This window comes from Pseudopodoces humilis, chromosome 2 (genome assembly GCF_049639895.1).
Source record: "Pseudopodoces humilis isolate 2021_Gansu_Grassland_sample_001 chromosome 2, ASM4963989v1, whole genome shotgun sequence".
NCBI classification, from domain to species: Eukaryota; Metazoa; Chordata; class Aves; order Passeriformes; family Paridae; genus Pseudopodoces; species Pseudopodoces humilis.
Window position 1 is genome coordinate 40,921,973 of NC_142201.1, and position 25,493 is coordinate 40,947,465.

The 25,493-nt window shown below is 37.6% G+C and overlaps 1 protein-coding gene across 1 annotated transcript in view; it reads right to left on the bottom strand.

Moving 5' to 3' along the window:
* Window positions 1-25,493, bottom strand: part of GPC6 (glypican 6) — a 712,773-nt gene that overhangs the window by 172,965 nt on the left and 514,315 nt on the right. Inside the window, exon 4 of the mRNA XM_005516797.2 lies at window positions 19,103-19,268. Coding sequence (XP_005516854.2) covers window positions 19,103-19,268 — 166 coding nt within the window. The remainder of the gene's footprint in view (window positions 1-19,102; window positions 19,269-25,493) is intronic.

The window sequence follows — 25,493 nt, forward strand, 5'->3', positions numbered from 1 at the left end:
TTGTGTTCCGGTTCTCCCTAATATCTATGCAAAGAACAACTCAGTTGTTTAAAGCATACCTATGAGGAAATAACATTTCATTACCCAAAATAGTAATAATATGGAAGATAGAGAGGACTTCTAAGTTATAACCTTTAATTATAGTTTTCATTTTCTGTTCCTTTAGCAACGCCTTCACTCAGTTTTGTTGTCAGCATCAATCATCCAAACCTGCTATTAGGGGTCTGAATTCCCTACTAAAACACCTCAAAAATACAAGGAAAAAGGATTGTCTGTAGTTCTGAGGTGGGCTGAAGCTGCATTTCACAGAGCTTTCTGCCCTGTTGACCTGTATTCACAACTACTTTGCTATTTTTTCATGACTACAATGAAATGAAAATATATTAAAAATGGCATTAATTTCAGGACCCAGATTAAAGCTGACCTTGTGTAATAAGCTGACACATTTACTGCAAGGAACCACACAGACTTTGAATGTGCATCATATTTCACCATTTCTTCTGTCTAATACCTTTCTATTATCTGCTTCTTTTTTCTTTTCATTTTGTTACTGTTATTCATGCAAGAGCCTTCTTAAAGGGACATTTTTGCCATCTCAGTCATTTTTCCTACATATCACTGCTTAGCAGCCCACTGTTCTAAATTCCATAAGAAAATGTTTTTTGGTATCATTTGCCATTATTTTAATTACTCTTTTTCTTACCTATTTATTATTTTTTTCAGTTCATAAACATAGTTAGGCCTTTAAGACATTTTCATTAAAGTTTTTAAAGTATTTTTGTCCATAATATGTAGGAGGATGTAGTATACATCATATTTGCATCTTTCAGTACAGTGAGAAGTCTAATGAGATCACTTGAAAATTAAAATAAAACAAAATCACAATTTCTTCATATTAGAGCATGAAACAATACAAATGACAGAAATGCAAAAGCAGAAATTTATACATAATTAATTTTCTCCTTTTGAAAAGGAAACTTGTGAACTATTTAACAATTATTAAAACTTGAACAATAAAGTGGTACGTATAACAAACATTTAAAGCATTTGACAGTTTATTTTCTCTAAGGAGATGCATGTTTTTTTCACTATAGTGCTAATGAATGACTAACAGCAAACCTTTAAGATGGAGCAGCAGGTAAGAGCTTTTACTACCTGGTAGTAAAAGGCTGGAAGGTCATCCCACAGCTTTCACTTTGGCCCTATCATACCTTGAATGGCGATGCAAGGGGGCAATAAGCCAAGACAATTCAATCACACTGAAAACAAAACTGATTTAAAGAAAACAAAAAAAAAAACCCAAACAAACAGAAAATAAAAAAGAAAAAGTGACAGGCATGATTATTTTATGCCTGGGCAATGGTCCTGTTCAGAAAAACACCTTATCAGCATCCAAGTGTGTGCAAAGGAATCAGTTCAAGTATACAGCCATATGAGGTCAAAGGGATGGAGAAGAAATAAATTACAACACACTTTTTCAGCAGTGGTGACCACACTCATCTCATGTAAAGTTAGGATTTGCATTTCTACTCGAGTTGTCCACTTCTTGAGTGGATGCTGCTCTGGCTGAGAATTTCAAACAACCTTTTCCCTCATGGCTAATTTTCTACCAGGTTAGTAGGCTGAAGGAAACTTAGGAAGCAGGTCAGCAGAATGGAAGGAGGAAGAGCACATGGCTGGGAGCGAGTTCTCTGACTTTGATAGCATAGAGCTCTTAGACTGGCTCATCAGGACCCTTCACCTTAAGGATGTTACTTCAAGATGCACCTAAAGATCTACTGATGAAATTAAGATTTCCACTTCTTGTCCTGAATGATTTCTTTCTGCCATAAGTTGATATAGTGTCATATGAGTTACATCAGACAGCTGAGGCCTATCTCGGTTGAAAGTCTATCCTAGTTTTTTGGCTGGATTACCTTCCTGCTGGTCCTGGTCTCAGTCAGCTCTCTCCAGGCTGGCTGCCCCACTGCTGCTGGAAAAGGCATGGCAGAAACCCATGGCAGGGACAGAAATGTGACTGACCTGTTCATGGCAGCTGCCCATAGTTTCATCTCTCTGTAGCATCAAACTAATCTGTTAAATCATAACCTAGCTGATATTTGAATTGACATCAGTGGCCTAGGGAGCTCTTTTTCTCTCCCTGACACTTTCCTCCCACCAGCCCATTGCCACCTGTCCCTGCTCTGTGTTGGCAGAGCTGTTTGTTACTGTGGAGGATCTCATGATCAGGGCACCGTGATGGCGCAGTGGTACTAACACAGCTGGCTGCTGTGTGGCCACTGGCTCAGCTGGCTTAAGTAGGGTGGCTGCCAAATGTGAAAGCATGACCAGACAGTGATTGCCCAACGTAGCTTGCTCACACACTGCCTTCACAGGACTAGGAGTGTTTTCTGTCACACCTTCCCACTCGGTGCCAGACCATATGCTCAGCAGAGAACATGGCACCAACCCCAATTGCCCCTCCCAAACAAGAGTAGTAACAGCAGTGGCAGCTCCTTGTTCCTTCACCCAGCAGGACCCACAGATGGAGGCTTTCAGGCTCTCCTTGTCTCCTCTGAGGGAGCTCAGCTGTTAGTTTTCAGGTATTGTGTTGATTCCTGAGTATCATAAGGTGACTGGGCTATAACTGCACCTCATCCTAGTGAATCCCTGAGGAGGGTGATTGTGAGGAAAAATGATTAAAAGTTTTAAAGTAAAAATCCAGGGGAGTTTTGGTTATAAATGAGGATAACAAATACAAAGCACTGAGAGCACAGAACATTATTATTTTATTATTTTTTGATGTCTCCTAAGTCACCACGCATCACCTCCCTTGCCATGGTGCCAGAAACCACTGCATCACAGAGACAAACCAGAGAACAAACTTGGTTAAGTACACTTATTGAAAAAGTAGAAAAGAAAGCATATGATGTTTTATAGAGATCAGCTCTCTGGCCTCCAGTGCTGGCACTGCAACTCAGGAGAGTGCAGGGTAAGACTGTCTGTCATTACTGTTTTATGAAGCAGCATCATTAGGTCAGCTAATAGAGAAGTCATACTTCAGGCAACATTAAGAATTTTGCATAAAAAGCATGTAAAAGCACACATCTACTCCAGTGCTTGGATGCAATCTTCATTGGTCAGCAGCTGCTCAGACCCCATAAGACCTGTAGTGTTTGCTTCCTATGCTCTTTTGGATCACTGCTACAGATATCATGTACACAGTGAGTTTCTGCACAGAAGTAATTCAGGTGTCTCATGTGAGAGCTTCCTAAAGACAAAATTACCCACAGTGATTAGAAAGTTCAGATAGTCATGATAATTTCTCTGAGTGCACATGGAAATCTAAAAATTATGACCTTAAAAAATAGGAATTGAATAAACCTTTTGATTGAATGTAGAGACAGAGTCTGAATCATTCTGGGAATTTTGAGATTCCTTAGTAGCAGTTTATGAGAACATAAACCCTAAACTGTGATATTTAATCTCTTTTCAGGTTTATACTTGCAGGAATTGATATTGGAAATCAAATGGATAAAGATTGTTATTCAATATCTCTTCTTGCTGTGTGTTTCTTTCCTTTAAAAAGTCAGTCTCTGTAGCAAGAGGGAAGATGGTATTCTGCTTGGAAATACCCATTCCAGCTTTACAGATAATAGATGTGGCTGGGCCATCAGTGAACTCAGGTTACAGGACCCACTGGGAGCTCAGGGAAATATGGATAGCAAGCTTAGGCTCAAATCTGTGCTATCATTTTATGGTAGCCAGTACATAAACCAGATTTCAGTACCTAAACTAAATAAAACTCAACTTGCACCTTAATTGCAGTAAAAACGTGGCAAAGCATCCTATTGGTGTCTGTGTTTACTGTTCTTTTAGCAAGAAAGCTGGTTTTGATGTGGCCTGAATTTTTAACCCATGCAAACTCCTCATTCCCAGCAAGCTTTTTTGGGAATTGACATACGTTGATAAAACAAGGTGCCATCCTCACTTAGACAAACAATCTTCCACTTGATGTTCAAATAGAAGGAAGGGATGTGTGGGTCATCATGACATTCTCAAATGACAGAAATTCACCCTACAATTTGCTGCAATAGTCAGAAAATATTTTGTGTTAATCCAAACGCTCGGTCTTATCATCCAGATGACTCCATGAATGGTGTGAAAATTTTCTAGTTTACACATTAGAAAAGCAGGAAAACAGAAAAACCTGTTGTTTTACTGGCCACTGGTCAATTAAAGAAAAAAACCATTATTCCTAAAAGCCTTGTTTTTTCATCCATCTCCATTTCTTTAACTCACTAAGAGGTGACACATAGTACTTGCAGTGTCGATTTGTTCTTTCTTTCAAACAATAGTTTTGTAGAAAGATGTTTTGGTTGGGATGGTGCCCATACATATTTCCGGCACTTCTCTAAAAGTTATGAAGGCATTTGCTCCATTTCCCCCAAATAAACAAACTAGAGCTGCTATTCTTCAAGCATCAGCTTGCTGTCTCTGCTGAAATACAGCTTTTTAACATAAGGACATTTTAACATTTTTAAAATTTTGTTATTTTTAATGTTATGTAACACGCTTCTGGGAGCTCACTCAGCTCTTATACTCTTTCATTCACTAAATGAGAAGTATAAATTAAATACATCCATGTATATAAGGTGGAATAAGCTCAATAATAAAGCTCAACTCTGCACCTTTTCTCTTACCTTTCATAAACATTACATAAACTCTCCAATTTATTCTTGAATGAGGTTACCTGTAATTGTTTGAATTTGGTGAGCTTGTTTAAATGCTTCAGAGAAATATTCAGTCATCCAATAGAAATCAAACAAAATAATTTTTCTGTCTTATCTCTATTTAAATTAGAAGAACCTGAACTAAAGCTTTGAGTAGCTATGGAATTCAGACTCGAAGGAATTTCAATAGCTACCCACTTTCCATTGAAAATATTGATATTTCATAACTAACCTATTTGCCTTGAATCCTAATTGTTCTGCAAGGTGTTCTATGGCAATATAATAGTTATTTATTCTATTAATTTCAATAGAAATTCAGTATAAAGTAATGAAAAGCAGAAACTGCACATCCAGTAACTACTAATTCAATACCATTTTTAGTTTTTATTTTACACTTTATATTTTTACAAGGATTGAAAAGGAATTTGGTCTACAGGAGAAGCTAATTAGTTTTTTCATATTCGTATTAGGGATCCTCAATGCTTGGAATAATACCTTTATGCCTGAAGGTCTTTCAATACACCCTGAGAAATACTCTTAACTGGAGGGAAATTTTTCATAAAATCTACCCTCTTCCCCTCAAAAAAATCCTCTCCTGAAACACAGTAAATCAGAAATCTGAGCGTCTTTTGTCTCTTTTATAACAGCTCAGCATGTATGTGTAGGTTATATTGAGATTAAGTTTCCAAGAAGAAGATGTCAGCAAATAAACTGAATTGTGTTTATAAATAACACATGAGATAAATTAAGATAATTTTAGATGGAACTATTTATTTAGTGTGGGATTCCCAGATCTTTCAAACTTGGGTACAGATTTATGGAGAGGCATCCAAAAATTTGAACAAGAAAGACTTCTGATAACACAAAGGTTTTGTGACCAACTTAAAAGCTGAAAGATCTATTAGCCTTCCTCATAAATGCTTATTATTTTGATGAATAACAAATACAATGTTTTTCAGTTTAAACATTTGCTTCAGAAGTCCACAGAGGTGAAACTGACAACAAAATAGAATGATTTTAGAAAAATAAGCAATGAATTGTGGCAAGTAGAAACACATTTCCTACAATGCTGATTAAGTTATACTACAAGAATCCTGTGTGCACCATGCCTTGCATATTTATTTAGAACACTAAAAAAGCTAAGAGGTAAACAAAACTAGGAAAAAAAACCCCACAAACACCACCACCATGAAACTGCAAATACTGGCATCAGCTGGAAAGGACTGCATTCTTGTCACTTACAGAGCACTCTAAAGCCACAAGACTACACAATTTGGACCATTTGGACAAATAAGACAAGAAAACTAAATGAAAAGAAAATTCAGTGTCAAATACTTTGGAAAAAGCTATTTGTAACCTGTTGCTTCTCTCTGAGATATTTATTCTCTGAAGAGTGCAAGTTACATTGATTTGATGGCTTCTTTCCCTGCAAAGAGCAGCTGTCTATTGGCTGGGCCATGTAGCCTTGGACAGGCAACAAGGCAGGTTGGAAGAAAAATATCTCCACATCAACTCTGTCTGCACTCATCCTTGGATGTAACATTGCCAGATTTCAAACAAATGTGAATCCAACTTGAAACATTATACAAGACTACCCTTACCCTATGTGTTGGACTTTATTCAGTAATTCTACTTTAAAATTCGTGGCCTATATAACCAGATATTCTAACTATCAAATGTCTTTTGTGAGGGGAGAGAATTCTTCCACATCTTGAAACTAACAGACTTGATGAGGAGCTTGGAGGTGTTTTTGCCCAAAGGAAAAATACTACTTGCTCTAGCAAATTATTTGCATCAGTTAAAGTTCTGCCATGCTGTCCTTCCTGATTTTGACCTGAGTAATTTATAATCCTTTTATTGTGTTTTTATAGAAAAGTTTAATCAGAATGGAAGTTTCAGAGCCTTCTTAAAGTGACTTGCATATTACCATAATTTTGCTTATTTTTAATTTTTAATATATTAATTTATATTTATACTCTTCAAAATACTTATCAGTTGGACAACTGGGCTCTGTATGTACTTTTCTAGCAGTTGCATTTGAAAAAAAACCCCACCAAATATACATTTATATCAATGAAAGTTTGAAAGATACTGTAAGAATATATTAATAGTATATGGAGAAGAAAATCAAACTAAATATTATGAGATGCCTCAAAGCTGTCTAGTAATTTGAAAGTGATTCATCTAGGTTATGTAAACATGCTAAAATAAGAAAATTGGTCATTAATATCTGGGATAGAAGATTTCTGTGTTACTGAAATAAGTTTAGCCATGAGTGTAACTTGGAGAAGCCATCTCTTATTACTTCCCTGGAAATATTTTCAGACAGAATGTCTCCCAGGAAAAAGTAGATAGGAAACAGAAATATTTCATTTTCTAATTTTTATGAAAAGCTAACCAAATAGTAGATGCAGTACAAAGAAGAAAACTTGATTTAAAGCATGCTGTCAGCACTGCAGATATCGGCAAAATTTCAACTGACAAAATATTCATGGATTAATTTTTAGTTTGTCATAAGAAATACATAAATCCCTTCTGTTGAGTGTACAAATGAAACACAAATCACAAACTGTAGCTATGTGTGGCTAGAACCGTCAGTCCTGTTCCCACAGTAGAGAAAGTCTATATCCTGCTCATTTCCTTCTTTTCATCAATATACAAAAATAAGGATGTTGAAGTATAACTAAAGGCCAGTGGATCTGATCCTACATGTTTAATTAAAAGAGCTAAATCTACTGGAAGACTTTTTGTATCATTTCATCTGTGAAATCCAAGCTAGAATCTTGTGAGTACTCTATGTTTCATTGTCTCATGCCCAGGATAACTTCTTGCCCTTTTGGCACTGTCCATTTTCCATGGCCCACCATTTATTTTACTGATGGTTTTTATCTAATTCTACAGTTGAATTAAGTGCAAGATGCTGCTGTGACCTGTACACTGAGTGCAAAGACTCACCTTCATCTCATTTTATAACATTACAGTCAGATGCATTGCTTAGTTGAAAAATTTGACTCTCTTCCGAGGTCAGCAACAAATATCCAGCAGAACCAAAATTGCATTCTTTATTTTTCAAGCTGCTACTTTCTCCTTCACAGTTAAGTGTATTTTAAGAGTTAACAAGACAAGACAGATAAAAAGGCTCTTTGCTGCTGCTGCAAATTGAAGTCTGATATTATGAAGGTGAGTTCCTACTGACATGGAAAGTTCTGGTGGCTAAATGAAAAATACATGTTATGGGAGTTTAAACTCCCATAGGTTAACTTGCAATATAAATGACATTAAGGGATGTTGAATGTTATATTACAGGGCAGGTGACACTGAATAACACAGAGAAATAAGAAATATAAGAGCAAATTTTTTCACATTACCTTCTAAGCACATTGCATTTTTCCCAAATGCATCAGAACACTTTTAGATTCCACTTTTGCAAAATGCTCAATGATTTTTGGCCATACCAGCTCTGTCATAGCACTCTGTCAAACTAGTTCTCTTGACTTTAGAAATGGTAAGATATTCTGTTGATAAGGCATAAGCAATGGAGGGGAAAAAAATTTCTATGTTACTTCTATCATTTCCTGCTTCTGGTAAAACATTCTTTACAAGAAAAAATGGAGGGCTGACATATTACAAGAAAGGAATGCATAGGACCCTTATCAGAAAGAAAGAATTACTTCCTGAATCTTTTGTTTCACTAAAATTCTAACCTCTCTAATGGTTTCAAGTTTTTGCTCCACTAAATCTGGCATTGATATGGGCTACTACCTAGGGATCTTTATCACAGTCTCTTTGCCAAGTTATGAGAAATTTATAGCTCAGCCAAACACTTCACCTTCTTCAATTAGCTTATCTTTAAAAAGTCTTTCCAAGACAAGTAAAGTGACTGAGTATAATCTATGCCCTTGTATAGCTGTGTGGCTTCATTAGGAAAAAAACCAACACATTTTGTTTACATTAAGGAACATTTTATTTACATTAAGAATATTAGTCTTGTATTAACATTACATAGTCTAATATATATGTATGGTATATATTTTACATATATATTATAACATGTACTATTAATACAAGATTATACATTTGAGCAGGTTTTGCCACATTGCTAATAAAGTTTGGAGCTTTTGGCAGCATAGGATAATATTTGTATAGCTCAAAAAAGACCTGAATAAGCAGACAAAAAGTAAAGAAAATTCAATGATTTAGACTGAGAGTGTCTACACGTTTGAATTCTTTTATTGAGTTGAGTTTTGGGTTGATTTTTCATCTTCAAGAAATGTAAAATTGAAACTTTCTCTGAAATTCAAGAACTAAAAAAGCATAAGTAACCAATACTAAGAAACCCCCAAACTTCTCATTAACGGAATCTGGAAGATTAGTTATAATCAAAAATCACTTTTTTTGTGTGTGTGTGCGTGTGTGTGTTCATTTGCAGCACTGGGGTTTATTTGTAAGGAGAAATTAAGGCTGGTTGCCAACACTACTTTGTTTCTGTGTTTCAAAAAGAAATTTGTGATTCTAAATTGATAATATGCTACCTAAGACATTATCATAAACACATTATCCCTCATCAAGCAATGGCTCAAAATTATAGCACAAAGCAAATCAATGTCAGTTTTGCTTTGACATCATTGTGGCAAGGGATCACCTTTAATTGATATTGTATAATAAACTCAGCAAAGTGTTTTCAGATATAACCAAGTGTTTTGATAGTTACTTGTAGAACAAATTTGCTCAATTACATTTATCTCTCCATTACATTTTCCCAAATAAAGGAGACATAATTTGATGTTTGTTTCTAATAAGAAGTTTAGAGAATCTGATATAGTTAGTAAATCAATTTCTCATAAAAAAAACCCCACATCATTCAAGATATTACATAGTTTCAAGTTTATTTTCAGCATATGAAAATTGTTTCTTATTTATGCAGTTTTCTAAAATGGATGCAGGTTCCAAGATAAAATAGTTTAAATGTATAAAATGGTGTCATGGTGCAACCAATACTTTCCTCAGACATATGGTTTTAAATGCAGCAGAATACAAGCAGAAACAAAATGGAAAAAAAATGGACAGAGTGATAAATTTTATTTCAACTAAGATTGAAATAAAACTGCCAGTATTCCTTTGGGCAACATTCCAATTATTGCACAATTATTTTTTCCCTTAAAAATAGGGGCGTTTGCCAAACAGAATTCAGATTATCTCAAGTTTATCAATACTGACCAACTCAAATGATGATTTAACTGAAGATATGCTTTTAGAAATAATATAATTTTCACCCTTCCTAGTGTAATACAGCATTTCCTCAATTAAGCACAGCCAAAGTAGTAAGGTCAAACCAATTAAAATGATATTTAGTCCCACCTGCTTTGGGTAAAATGAAACTCACACGGTCTTCATTTGGATTTGTAATCCTTAAAAAAAACCAAAAAAACAAAAGCAGAACTGCATGGAGGTAGCTCTATCAGGTAACTGAATTGTAAAAGCATGGCCAAGGTCTCAGTTGGGGTGTGTGCTTCATTCACAGTCATATGCCAGAGAGACCTGCTGCCACAAATCCCACAAACCAGAAGGGAAAGCAGATCAGGTAAGAGGCACAATATTCTCCAGCTGGTCCCTTGCCTGTGAAACAGGGAGATCAGTGAAGTGCCTGAGGGATATCCCAACAGGTAAACAGGGATTCAGCCCTACATAAATGCAATTAATTGAGACATCAAATCCTCCACTGAAGAGAAAACTCTTTTGAGGTGCTAATATACATGGTAACCCAGGACAGAAATAGCAGCACTGTTTACTGCACTCCTGGAAGCAAGGCGTCCTTGGAGGAGGCATAGTTATGGAATTGGAAAAGTACAAAATAATAGTCCCAGAACCACAGAGTATTTGAGCAATAAATAATTAACATATTTCCTGTTTCTAGAGATATCTTATGTAACATCCCTGGGTTAATTCATAGCATTTTAAGGGCAGTGGCAAAACAGCTTCCCCAGCACTTCCTCTGAATCTAAACAGAGAGAAATTTGCTGCTCTCTGCAACTTTCAAACTGTACTCATGTGTACTAGACAGACATTTTCCTTTGATGTGAAATAATATGAAGGAGTTGGAGATGAGGAATGAAAATGGAACTAAAAAGTCATCATTTGGGTCCAACGTTTTCATTATAAAATCTTTTAAACTTTTAAACTTTTTGACAATGCTGATCAGTCTTGCTATTTTCAAAAGAAGCTGCAGCATCTAAGTGCTGCAGTCAACATAGGGCCTGCTGAGAATGCTGAATATGTGACTCTCATATCACTTCAAGTTTTGAGAAGCTTTTTCCTGCATATGGAGAAATCATACCGTTCAAGAGAATTGCATTCGCACGCCAAAGGAAGAATTCTAGAATGGCTGAATTTGATCCTGTATTTGTAGCTGTCATACGACATGATCATGGGTGATGGGCACTAATATCTTTTGATCCTTAAAGAGAATGGCATAGTTAATCTCCATAGGTGATTTCCTCAAGACATTTCAAAGCTCCCAGACATTTGTCAAAGCTCACATTTGCATTTTCAGAAACCCACAGTCCCTCTTTAGGAGCTGCAGTCTTCAGGAGTCCCTCTGAGTGAAGCCACTAGCACCCTTCCAGGATGCACCCACAAGTAACAAGCTGTCAATGGTGTCACTGGCAAGATCAGGCCAGATGAGTCCCAGCTCTTTTGATCCAGTAACAGGGCCACAGTCCCCATAGTCCTACAGGAGGGAATCTCTTTCTTCAGTGACACATCCTATAGCATACATACAGTGCAATAGATGCTGTGAGTTACTTGTAAGAAACTGTATTGCCCCAGGGGGAGCACAGAGATTTGGCAGGGTAAATTGAATTTAAGCAGCAGGCAAGCGCTGGTGCGATTTGCATTCTGCTGGGAGTCCCACATCTTCAGAGAGCTTCTTGCAGGCTGAATTCATTTCCATCTGAGGAATTACACACCCAGGTTGCCTATCCTTTATACTTCTGAGGTAAGAAAAACAGTGGGAAATAACAAATATTGTTCCCTTCTTCTACACATTATTTATGTTACTGAATGGTGATGTCCCCTTTATTTCAGCGGTGCTCTTATGTACTGTAAACCATCAGATCTTGGCATTATATTTAAATTGTAGGCAGTAATTACTCTATTTCTGGAAAACAAGAGGGAAATATGGGATCATGGAAGTTACTGCTTACCAGAGAATTTAAAATTTATAGTACCATAATCTTTCAATTAGGTATTGTCAAGTTGAATTCACTTTTCATTTGTACAATTACATATCTTTGACGTGAACTGACATAATTGTTAACAGATGTTAAGTATATGTTTTTAATAGCACTGCAAATTCCTTCATGTTGCTACCTATGCATTATGGAGACTAATGGGCCTGAAGCACATAAAAAAGATTAGATTTACATCTGCAAATCCTGTTCTCAAGCTCTGAGCAACCAGATTTGCAGTTGTATCACATATCAGACTACTCTACTCATTTTCCCTTGTTTTTGTAAAAATAAGCTAAAGTAGGGAAAAATAATTCTAAACTAGGGATCCCATTTTTTCTTATATAATCACAATGTGGTCTCACACCCTTATAGCCATCCACCAAACCCTGACACTTCAACTAAGGGAATAGATATTGGTGTGTAATAGCTACTATAGTCTGTACAGAGAAGAGACTTAAAGAAACTATTACTTGTGCAAACTCTGGAGGCACTAAAGTTGTTTTAAGAAGTAGAGAAGATGAAAGGCATTAGGTTAAGATAATTTTCCCTATTTTCATTCTGATGGTTGGCAAAGATGGTTTCACTTGAGGTGTCATGATAACTTTGGCTCAGGAAGAAAGCAAGAAAAGGTGATTTTAGCCTAAAATTTTAAATAGTTTTAAAGCATACAACAATTGAAAATAAGACTTGATATTCTGGGTTTGAATTTTAAGCTGTCTTGACCATGAGTTCTATCAGTTTTTATATCAGCACAAGATGCAAATTATGAACTTTTAGTGTTTGTATTAAGTGTCTATTCTATGCTCATCAAACCAAAATGAATTAATTTCTACCAGAAATTCTGAATTTGGAGTAATGGCGCCCCAGGGCTGCAGGAATCTTTTGCAGTGCCTCTCCATGGAAGAAATAATAGAACTTATTTTTTCTCCCAGAGTCTTTGTGAAAGGTTAACATATAAAAAATAGCACAGTATTATACTTTCATACAATGATTAAGGAGGAGGGTAGTAGAGAGAAGATATTCAAGTTCCTGGTAACTAAAGTTGCTAAAAACTCTGATTTAGCTCTTACTTACCATGATTAAGCCAGAAGAAGACTTTTGCCTACTGAGCATTACAACAGACTGCCAGCCTTTGCTCTGTACTATGCAAAGGTAAATAAAAGAGAAAGATGGAGCAGATTCTCCTGGAATCTATGTTGAAACACATGGAAAACAAAGAGGAAATTGGTGGCAGCCAGTATTGCTTTATGAAGGGCAAATCATGCCTGACAGACTGGCAACCTTCCATGATGAGGCTACAGCATTGGTGGATAGAGCAGAGCAGCTGACATCATCTACATGGACTCATGCAAAAGGTGTGGCACTGTCCTGGGTGACATCCTTGTCTCCAAATTGGAGACATGGGTCTTGTGGATGGACCACTCAGTGGAAAAAGAACTGTCTGGGTGGCTGCATGCAGAGTTGTGGTCAATACCTCATTGTCCACGTGGAGCCCAGTGATGAGTGGTGACCCTCAGGGGTCAATACTGGGGCTGATACCGTTCAATTTCTTTGCTGGTGACAGGGATTGAGTCCCTCCCCCAGCAAGTTTGCTGATGATGCCAAGCTTGTGTGCTGTGAACTTGGCACTGTGAACAGTGCCAAGTTCACAGCAGTGTGGTGTGGTCAGCATGCTGGAGGGAAGAACTCTGCTACCTGGGGGTTCAGAGGGGCCTTGACAAGCTTGAGAAGTGGGTCTGTGTGAACTTCATGGAATTCAGCAAGGGCAAGCACCAGGTTCTGCAGCTGGATCCTGGCAGTTCCTGACACACCTGCAGGTTGGCTGGACAGGCGGTTGACAGCAGCCCAGCAGAGAAGTGCTGGTTGATAAAAACCTCAGCATGAGCCACCAGAACCCTGGGCTGCACCCAAAGCAGCCTGGCCAGCACAGCAGGGGAGGGGATTCTGCCCCTTCACTCTGCTCTTCTGAGACCCCACCTGGAGTGCTGCCTCCAGCTCTGGTGTCCCCAACATAAGGACATGGAATGGCTGGAGCAAATCCAGAGGACCACAAGGTTCATAAGAAGACTGGAGCACCTTCCCTACAAGGACAGACTGAGTAAATTAGGGCTGTTCAGCTTGGAGAAGAGAAGGTTGCTTTGAGACCCATAAAAATCACAAGAAAATAGTAAAGGATTACTATTAGTTTTATAGACTGATTTTTCTCTGAACCAAAGTGAATTATAATGACACAGTTATTCTTTTAATAAGCCATTAAAAAAGTCAAATCAGGGTGGCCTCTTGAAGCATTAAAAGGAAAACGTTTATCTTTGTGCTTACACAAGGACCAGAGAAAGCACAGAGACCCAAGGACTTTTGTAAGCAGTGAATGAAACTGATTGCATATTTTCATGACTGAAACTTTGACTAGGAGTAAGTAGTTAAGGTTTTGCTGGCAGTTTTTCTGAAAATGATCGGGTTGCTCTAAGTGAGACCTGCATGGTATTCTCTGTCTCAGGAGAACTCCAAAGGTGCCTGAGCCATACTGATAGGAAGAAGAAAGGGATTCTTAAAGCACAAGAAGAGGAAAGTTAATTAGCAATGCAGAGCTGTTGTAATGGCAATAAGAAAAATCATTTTAACATTGGAAGGAGAATCTTTTTCTGAAGCCTTACAGATATGATTTTTTCCCCTGGTGAAGCCTGGCAGGATGGTGGCAGTAAGAGGTGTCTGGCTCTCAGCTTTGAAGGCCTTGAATCCTGCAGTGTGAATACACTGCACACTGATCTGCCTTACTACACAACAGAGCTTGTCAAATATCAAATACACTCAGAGCAAAGCCACTTGCTCTCCACTCTAAGCAGAAGGGTGGCTTTGGACATGAACTCTTGGCTCCTTTTCACAGACAGGGATGCAATCTCTGCTGCTGCACAACTTCTGAAGTGTCTTCCAGTATCTCCTGCCTACTAAAACATGGGGGTAAGGTTGAGGTGAGTCTGATTTATCATTGAATAATTTGTAGGAAAAAAGAGATATTCCATTTCTGCTATTATAAATAGCCATGCAGTGTCAAACCTCCATGTATTGCATTTGAAACACTGCTACACAGGCATTATACTTTGTTACTAAGTACAGCAACAAAGCATTTATTAATTACTCTAGATTTCCACAAAAAAAAAGCTCAGATACAGTAATTGCGATGATTAAAACAACTACCTGGATTTTTACTCTTCTGTTGTGCTGAATTACTTATATAAGGATTGTAATATTTGGCCCACAATCTTGCTAGATTTTTAGGTTTCATCTGTCTTTTTTTCTCAAGACAGAAGAAATTTAATGCTAATTGTGAAAGAAATCCTCTAAAAAACAAATGGGTTATGGACACTTTGCCATCCTGAACCTGTGATTAAGGCAGCTGTCAGAATGAGATGCACTTGCTTCCATGGAAATAATCTTTTTACAACTGTTGATTCTGAAGCTCAGTGAGGTTACCAAGTGAAAGTGTGGAGTCCACTGAGGTGGGCACATTCCTCAGCTGACACTCTTGCTTGAGAAAAAGAGCAGTTGAAGGGAAATAAATGACCAATTATAGGGAAAGCTAAGGTTAAGGAAAGTCAAAGAATCTCCAGATAGGAACAGGGACTTAAATACAGGTTAGTAAGAGAAAGAGGAGTAACAGTATTGCTAAAATTGAATGTCATTCCCTAAGATACAGGGGCTTTAAATTTTTGTTAGTGGGTGTAATTTTATCCATCTCTTCTGTTTCTGTGACAGAATGAACAGTGGGATGCCTGATTCTTATTGCTGTTAATTGGTATTCTCTCCATGGAGAGAAGCGTAATTTTGACTATATCTGTTGGGCCATGGGACAGAGAAAATCCCCTTTTCTCCACTCCACAGAATCAGTCAGCTCCTCCCTGAGGCGATCTTCCTCAGCAGCACAGTTCCTCTGCTCGTGCTTTTTTATCTTTCATTTGCTAATTTTGCTTGAGATGGGTGCAGAGGAGATTATGATGGGTAACTGACAGGCAAAACATCAGAAGCAAGCTTTGCAAAATACACATTTTCAAAGTCAGTGTGATGGGTTTACTTTTAAATACCTCTTAAATATTTTATATAGATACCTGGAAGGAGCATTTTTTCATTACAGTTTTATAATTATAATATGATATTAAAGACTGTCTTCTTTTCTCAGGCAAAATTCTGAGTTGCAGATGATCTGTCTGAACGAGATGTGTTACCTTTGGTTTTTATCACACCGTAATAAAGGCAACAAAATACAAAAAGCCTATAATGAAACATTACACAAAAATGACATAAAGAGTTTAAGGTGACAAAACCAGGAAATATATAATAAGCCACCTGTCATGCTTCTGCAGCTGTTTCACCTCTTACCAATTTTCACAGTCTATAAAATCTTGGAAAGCACCAGATGTTTAGGGGAAGTTGTCCCACTCTCCCTAGCTTTGAAAGTAGAGGCAAGATTTATTAGTGCCATATATATGTGATTTCAGTCCTGACTTCTATATTTATAAAGTAGGTGAAACATGCAACACATCCTGTTGTAATTTACTTTCCTCTGCTCCTCCTCATGTGCAGATCTTGTCTGCTTCTGGACCATTGCTGTTACTCCAGAACAGCATATCAGGACATGCAGTCCAAAGCACAGGATTTACTTAGTTACTGACAAACATATCTGAGAGTTTTCTCCTAGTACCGACTTCTGTCAAAACAACCTTGAAATGCTCAGATTATGAACTAAGCCAAACTATTTTGCAATGCACAGATTATGAGCTAAGCAAAACTATCTTGTGTATAAATATGCACTAATATTTGGGATTCCTGCCTAGGCAGAGACTGTTAATGCACAAAATTATCTTTATTTTTTTTTCTGCTAGTGCATGGTTCCTAGTACTGGAACAGGGATAAAAACTGCTCATGCATAATTTCCTATCTTTCATAGCTCAGCGGTGCTGTAAAATGCTACTGCTCGTTTTAATTCAGTGAGTAGAAGTTTTGTTGTGTTTACCACTAAGGGAATTGCATGTGTTATTAGAAAGCCTCTGACAGCTGTCAGAGACAGAGACAACTTGCCTCATTTCAGTCTTTCATAAAGGAAGGACCCTCATCTTCAGCAAAGCTGTCAGAGGCCTGAAAAATGGGATAAAACAGAATACCTTTTCCAAATACATGAAAATCTCTGTATCTCCTCTATTTTCTTCTCCATAAAGTTACAGAGGGAAAGTTGCATAGATACAACAAGTTGTATAGTTGTAGTTAGAAGAAAGAGGAAATATGATTTGATGTATTTGTACTGTATATTGTCTTGTCATCACTGACCTGCAGGGATAATTGCGCAGTAGCCTGCCTGACATGGTGTTTAATAAATTAACACTATGTTTTAACGTAACATACAAGCTTTCATGCAGTTTTTATTTTCTGAGAGCAAGAACAATCAAAATCAGAGTGATTTTGATGAGGGCAAGGGCTTTGCAGAAAAGACTCTGAAAGTCTGAATCTGTAAGCATTTCCACACTTTCCAACATGTCTCACCATGCCCAGGACTCTCACAGAATTTAAAGCACCAGAAAAGGAAATCTTCTCTTAACATCTCAAACCTTAAATTCCAGCTTTTGATTTAAACAGGTGCTTGTCTTAATAAAAACCCCATTGTTTATTTTAGTTCAAATGTTTGTTTTTTTTCTTAAAAGCCTACATTATTTTTTTGATCAGAATTAGTGACATTTCAGCACTTGCTTATTATTCAATGTCAAGGAAACTAGCTTATGCAGTGTCCTTAACAAGGTAGAATTGTTTTCCCATCAGCTCCTACTTAGCTTTCTGATGATCAGATTCTCCTTTTTACTCCAGTAATCCCATGGGTATCCCTCCATACAGCACTGTTTCTGATGTCAACTCCTTTAACCAGTCCAGGAGACTGGGAAGGCAAGTGTATCTGCATCATTTGTTTAATATTGTTGTTTGCATGCTATTTTTATAGCATGCTCAATGCTCGTTTTCACTTTTCATACTCTGATTCATTTTTCATCCTGTTTTCTTCTTCCTATCCATCTTGCACTGCTGAGTAAAGCAAAAATCCATGAATGAGTCAGAGTCAAATTTTCAAAGTCACTTTGGTCAGTGGGGTTTGAAATTAAGCCGAATGAGATTGCTTATGTTTTATCTTTCCAAAAACAGAAAGTAAATTTCCTTTCTTCAGCTGCAATAAAGAAAGTTTTATCCCATTTTTTTCCAGCTGCATTTATTTTTCTGAAATCCAGTCTAGACTATGACACTCATTAGTGTCTAGGCTAACTAGCTGTTCCATTCCTTCCATATTATCATCAGCCTTGTCTAATTGTCATCCTATCCTATCACCAAAAGCAACTTAAAAGTAATATTTTTTGTTATATGTTACTCTTCTGGGAGGTTTTTTTTTTTTTTTTGCATTGTGGATTTTTTTGGCTTATTTTGTTGTTTTTTTGTTTTGCTTTGTTTTGCTACAGGACAGCTGAATGGCTCTTTAAGGGACATTCTTTTTTTATTCTTAGTTTATTTGAGTGAAGAATTATGTGAATAAACTGTGGGAGCAGTTTTTCTTAAATATATATTCTATGTTCCATTCTAACATTAGGTTGCATGTTTGGTACTTCCTATTCAGTACACTGGAAGGGAGACATTAGCATATTTTAATCAAGAATGAGGAATTAATAATTTTTCATATATGTAAATCTTAAAGCTTTTTGACTATGTACCACCAGAATTAAGCGCAGCAGCTGTTGTGATTTATGTTGACTGGATGTTATACAATGTTATTATCTTCTCAGCTTGCAAGAGCCTAGTTTTCAGTTGTAATACATACTATTTCTGCCATGTTAAGCTTGTTATCAAATCCTCAACCAAATCTTTCTCAACATTTCCCATAGCATGTAATAATTCAGCTCAGGATCTGTAACACCACACCATTCCTTTGGAAATATGAAATGTGAAATGTGGCTGGCTTAGGGCAGGGAGAGAGCAGCCATTTCTTACTGCAAGCCAAGAAGTTCAATTAGAAAGTGAGCTGCATCTGCAGTTGCTTCATTCCAAATATTGACCAACAATGTCTTCTAACCTCACAGAACCCTGCGGCGATTTGCTATCACCAGTGTTTCCTTCCGCTAATATTTAAACTCTTCTTACCTATGAACAGATTCCACTCAGTATCCAAATCAGCCTGATTTGCCAGGCAGCCCTTCATTACATTGAGGCAATAGTTGTTGCAAGGTTTCACAGTGGGAAGTCCTCTGCAGTAAGGGCAGTACAACATCTTCATTAACGCCCGGATGCACCCTGGGGTGGGACTGACCTGCAGAGTTTAAGGCAGGGAAAGAAAAAGAAAAAGGAGGAAATCAATCTCCTGTTCTGTGAATTTCGGGATGGCTGAGATTATGTCTCTCAAAGTGCAGAAGGGGCAATTTGTGAAAAGAGCTCAGCCCTTAATAACACCCTCCTGTAAAACTAATCGATTCCTGCCAATTATCCTCATTTAGCACAGCAGTGACTTTCAGGAATGCAAAAATCAACACTCCCCTACTGACAGCAGTGCTTGCCTCCCCAGCCCTCCCACACAAAATCTCATGGAAAAGCGAAGGAAAAACATCCAGGGAATCAACTGGGTAGTAACTGACTGATCCTAGCGTGGAGGATCCTGAGGAGACTTCTCACTCTTCCTATGCAAGCTAGAAATGTCAGTCACACCAGCACTGGATTAAAATCTCCTCTTTATTAAAGTGCAGTAAATCCAGGATAATCTTGATGGTTTCTATAAATTTATTCAGAACTACATGATGACAAAGGGATATCATTCGGTTTTCAGACAAAAATACCCTTCTTTCTTCTCAGACAAATTCATAAAGAGATCAGACAGTTTGTTTGGGGTTTTTATTTTTTTTATATGCTTTCAACATCTCAAGTGACAAAAAGCATTATAGACAATAGTGCACACTAGGCACTACCCAGATTAGCATCTTGTGCAGTGGAGCACAAGTATCTCATGGTGGAGTGACAATCTAGAGCAATGACAAAGAGCTGCAGGTTCCTCAGTGATTTCAAAATTCCTGGACAGGAGATTGCAAAGCAATGGCACTCCTTTCACTCAACCTGTTGGTTTATGAATAAATGCAACACCACTGATATGAATTTGAAGGGATTAAACTATTTTTCCATAATCATGTTAACTTGGGCTGAAAGCATGAATCTAACTTTGCACTGTAGTGGTACAGGCTAAACTGATTGATGTTGTTTGTATTTATCAGCATTGTACTAAAATTGTGTTTCTTTTTTCCCTGGAATTTGTTTCTCCCTTTTTGATGTTAAATCATTGATTTTTAGAGAACTATACAGAAAATAGTCTTTACACAGGACATTTTTAAATTAAAATGGTTCTGAGATATAGCACATGCTTCTGAATATGCTCAGAAGGGATTTTTGCTTTAGTTTCCTAGGGAAATGCACTTTACTAGCAGAACACTGATGGTATGTGTGAAGGTATATTTATCCATTCTTTTCCAATAGCTTTTGAACCATCAGCCAGTTTCAATCAAATTTAACTGAGTACTTCAGGTCTCAGTACATTAAGATCCTACATGTTTTTTTCTTTTAAATAGACAGCTGGGAGAAAAAGAGGAGAGAGGCTCTATTATTGCCTTTACTGAGGAAAGGGGTGAAACATGAGGTCAGTTCCTCATAGATATCAAAGAATCCACATTGAAAATGATGCTGTGAATGACCCGTTGGTTAGAAAAAGCACAAGGGGAAACTTCCACCTTATTGAACAGCAGAAAATCCAAATTCAAAAAAAGGTGGACTTTATTATTTTCACTACTTAGAACTCCTTTTTAGAGTCACTTATCCAACTACTGTATACCTCAAAACCTAGAACAGGTCAATTTTTACAAAGAGACTAGCACCAAATAAGAAAGTAAGCAGAATACATATATTTACAGTCAACAACAGAATCTTCAAATTTACATTGAAATTGCTGCTTAAAGCCAGAGATACTTCCATCTGTGGGTACTGAGAGTTTTATCAGCTAGGTTCTTTTCATGCTTAAAGTTATGCTGCTTCCCAGTTCCTGTAGTCTTGTCAATGTCTGGTTATCAGCACCTAGCTGACCCCTAAATTCAGCTGGAATCCACATGGATGTTTTCCCATCTGCATCTTCCCAAATCCACTTTGGTACTTGTGCTGACATATACCTCTAAGATCTTGATCTTACTCAAAAACTTCTTGCCAATCTAATTCTTGAAAAGATATCTAAAAGAGAGAAGACAGTCCCTGTCTTTATATTATATATTACCTTTCTTATATTGTCTGTATATAAAGCAAATACCATCCATATTTATGTGAGCCTTATTTTATTACAAGAGCAATCTGAGAGGAAACTAGCTATCATGCTTCACTCTGCCAGAAACCCAGATCATGTCCCAGATCTGCTAGGACAGGATCTTAAAGACCAGTTAGAGTATCTATTTACACAGGCCCTGTGAATCTTGAATTCTCATCACCTTACACAACTGATTTAACAGAGTATTTCTGCTCACACTCCACTGTGAAGTAGCCAGGATAGCTTCCAACCACTCAAAAAGAATGGGCAGGACCCAGGTGTCTCATATCTTGTCTGAGTGTCTTAATATCTCTCATGCAACTTGGTGGAATCATTAACAGAATTTTACAAGAAAGAAAGGTGCTCTGCTTATATTAGGAGTGAAGTAATATGTTTTTTTAAGAGAAAAAGCCAAGAGGTGGGGTTCAAGCAAAGAACAGATGGAGGTTTCTACAGAAGCCTCTGTCATATAATTTCTATCTGCATCTGACTTATCTGCATCATCTTCTGACACAGACTAGCACAAGCAGATCCTTGCTGATCAAGCTGGATGTTGCAGAACTTGGTTTCAGAATATGCTACACTGGTGACACAAAATGCAAGCATAGATGAATTGCTGTGCCTGCTGGCTGACATTCACTTTGCTTACTGCTCGCACCTTCTGCTCCAAGCTGGCCACATCCCATACTACCACACTGTACTGGCACTGCGTCTCCTCTGGGCTCCACTCAGTGTCTGAGTGACTAAAATACACAATTATTTTGTGTGGTTGTTTTTCAGCTCAAAGTGTTCGGAATAATAGGAGTCAGCAGTGCAGGCAATGGGAGTAAAAGGAAGTGAAATATAATGTGTATTTTGAAGTGAGGCTGGAGGTTTCATAGTGCTTAGACTATACTCTGCTTAGAGTTGAAAGAAGGGAGGGGGCCACAATAAGACAGATAGCTTCATGCAGGTCTCTGGAGGCAGTGTCTGTCCTGCCAAAAGTGTACTGCATGGACAGACAGGTGGAGAGGTCCAAACCACATCTTTGAAGAGGGTTAACAATTAAACTGTGACCCAAGCAAGGGATGAGCCCTGTTCTCAATCCTGCTCCATATTCAGCTGTCACTTAGGAGTATTGATGTGCATTTAGGTATCCAAACTGTGGCTCAGGGAAATATTACCAATAGTATGGCTAGTTTAGAAGTCTGAAGGCTAAAAGTTAAATCCTGCATTACAGCAGTTAAGTGCCTTTCTGAACCTAGTCTTCAGTGAGCAGTCAGGTTTCACTTCTCAGCTTCAGCTGGCTTTTCTGCACCTTTATTTTCAAAGAATACAGTCAGGTCTTTTTCTTCCTTCAACAGCAGGTGAATTATCTTTCATGAAAAAAAAAAATCAAATTTTACTCTAATATTCTAAAATCTTGGTAAGAACCCAAATACAAAAAAAAATCCAGCTTAGAGTGTGAATATTTCAGAAAGCTATGAACTCATGAAATCTGGAGATTATCACAGAAAGTTGATTTTCAACCACCTTCTTGCTGCTGAGTAATGAAATGCCTTTCAAAAGCCCATTCCTCATTTCCATCTTAAAAAAAAATAAAATTCAGAGCCTCTTACACCTAAGTACTTTCCTCCAGACCAGCCAAAAAGCAGATATTAATTTCATTCAGAGGTATTTGAAACCTCAAAATCTTCATTTCCTGAGGAGAGCTGTTCCTGAGCTCAGGAGTTTCAGTGTTTTTTCTGTAAGTAACATTTGTATATGGGTACAGCTTGATCTTTTCCTGTCTTTTCAAACACATTGCAATTGGCTCTACGATAATTGTAGCAGAGAAATTTGCACAGACTTCAAAGTTTAGAAATAACTGGTTCATACGTAAATCATATAAATCAGTCAGATCACACTGAATGACATAACTGGGGAGACTGCTATAGAGGAGTCATTAATTATAGCATGCTGTCTCCCTGACTGACTAGGACAGCTTCATTTCAGCATAAGCATGCATGGAATACAGCACATCAGAAAAGTGCCTTTCTGAGCTTTGATTGAGCCTAGTAGCTTCAGGACATGTTACATTACTGCATTTTGTAACACTTTCTGACAACTTCAGCTTTACCTAAATGCATGTTTTTACATACATGCAAAACTCCCCAAAAGCAATATTCTTAAGGGCTTCATTACTGAACACTTGTTTTCCCCCTTCAGAAAGTCTAGGAGGAATATTACTTCATCTGGAAGACAGATTTTGCAATGGTGAACTTGCAAATATAAATAATAGAGGAGAGAACTTTGGGTAAAAGCCAGGAAATGTTACTTTCTTGTAACACTGCATTTGCAGACTGCTTTGTTATGTGTTTGACCTGTTTTTATAATGTTATGTGTTTGACCTGTTTTTATAATCAAAATCCTTGGCTTTGTCAAGTATACAAGCAGAAACCTTTTTATTCTGATACAAAAAATCAGGGAAACTGATTAAACAACTGGTCATCATTAGAATGATCAAATATGTTGAGACACAGTTTTTCTTTTATTTATAGGAGATTTCTTACCAAAGTAGCTGGTATACATAGTTTGGTAATAAGGTAGGGATGTTCTTCCAAAGGTAAATTGAATGCACCCAAACTCACAGAGTAAATCCATATTACCATACTTAAGTCCAGATCCTGTCATTTCTTGGCATAAAATAAAATTTGTCAAATATGAGCAAAATGAATCACTACAGACCACATGAGGGAACACACGTACTTCCTACACTTCCCGTGCACCCAAAGGAATTCCTCCCATCTGGAACCACAGAGTCACTCCTTAGCATGAAGACCTTGTGGGGGACAGCAAGGAGAAACTATCCAATCTAGCCAATTGGCCAAGGAAATAGATACTCTTCAAAAATGCCTCTACACTACAACAGCCCATAGTTTGAAGGAGAATAGGATTAGATTTTATTTCTCAGAAGCTTTACAAATGCATTAACAATCAAGCTGCTGGATTAAAACTGGAAATTTCTACTTCCTTCGCATTTGGTGTTCAAAATGAGGGTGAGGTATATTCCTGCAGTCCTATGCAAATTGTTCATAAGTGGAGAGAACTTTGAAAGGAATCACTGTTTTTAACATTTGAATATTGGCTAAATCATCCAGCTTTCCACTCAGCAAGCTGATGTATGTCCAGGAAAGGAATGGTGCACTAAGAAACTGAGGTACTGGCATCCTTAAATTATTTTTTGGATCTCTGTGCATCTATAGTCCATCTATCTAATAGAAAAATTATTAAGTTTCCCTATCATAATTTTATTCCTTATAAGTAATTATCTCAAGAGTTTATGCAGTACTAGAGTCACAGAATCATGGAATATGTTGAGCTGGGAAGGATCCATCAGGATCACTGAGTACAACTGGCCCTGCACAGGACCATTCCCAAGAATAACACCATGTGCCTGAGAGCATTGGCCAAACACTTGAACTCTGTCAGGCTGGTGTTGTAACCACTGACCTGGGGAGCCTGTTCCAGTGCCCAGCCACATAGAACCTTTTCCCCGATATCCAAACTAAACCTCCCCTGACAGAGCTTCAGGCCATTCCCTCAGTCCTGTCACTGTCACCAGAGAGAAGAGATCAGTGTCTGCCCATCTCCTTCCCCTCAGGAGGAAGCTGTAACTGCAATGGGGTCTCCCCTCAGTCTCCTTCAGGCTGAACAGACCAAGTGAGCTCAGCTGCTTCTCATATGGCTTTGCCTTTAGCCCCTTCACTATCCTTGCATAATGAAATGCTTATGTATTGTGGCCAGACGTAAGAGTTTTAACTTGCATACATTAGAATGTCTTGACTAACTCCAAGAAGTATTCCTATATTCTTTTACCAGAAAGCTAATCTGTTGAGAACTCCATGCTACAGTTCTAGGGATTCCTGTCCCAAAATCCTCCACAGTTTAATTCTAGCATTTCTATCAAATATTCTACTTAAAAATCAAAGGGGACATAGGGATTAGTTGTTCATGCTTGTGATTTCAGAAGAGGAGAAAGAAAAACCTTTAATTAAGAATTGCATTCAATGTGCTAGTACTGAGGAAATTTCTCCTAAGCACAAAACCCGTAATTTCTGAACACCTATCACAATAGTGATGTAACCAGGATCAGACTGAGATGTATCACAAAGCATGCTATATAGGGCACACAAGATTATTAGAAACCTTTGGATCACACATCCAAAGAGCTTTTTTTTTCATTTC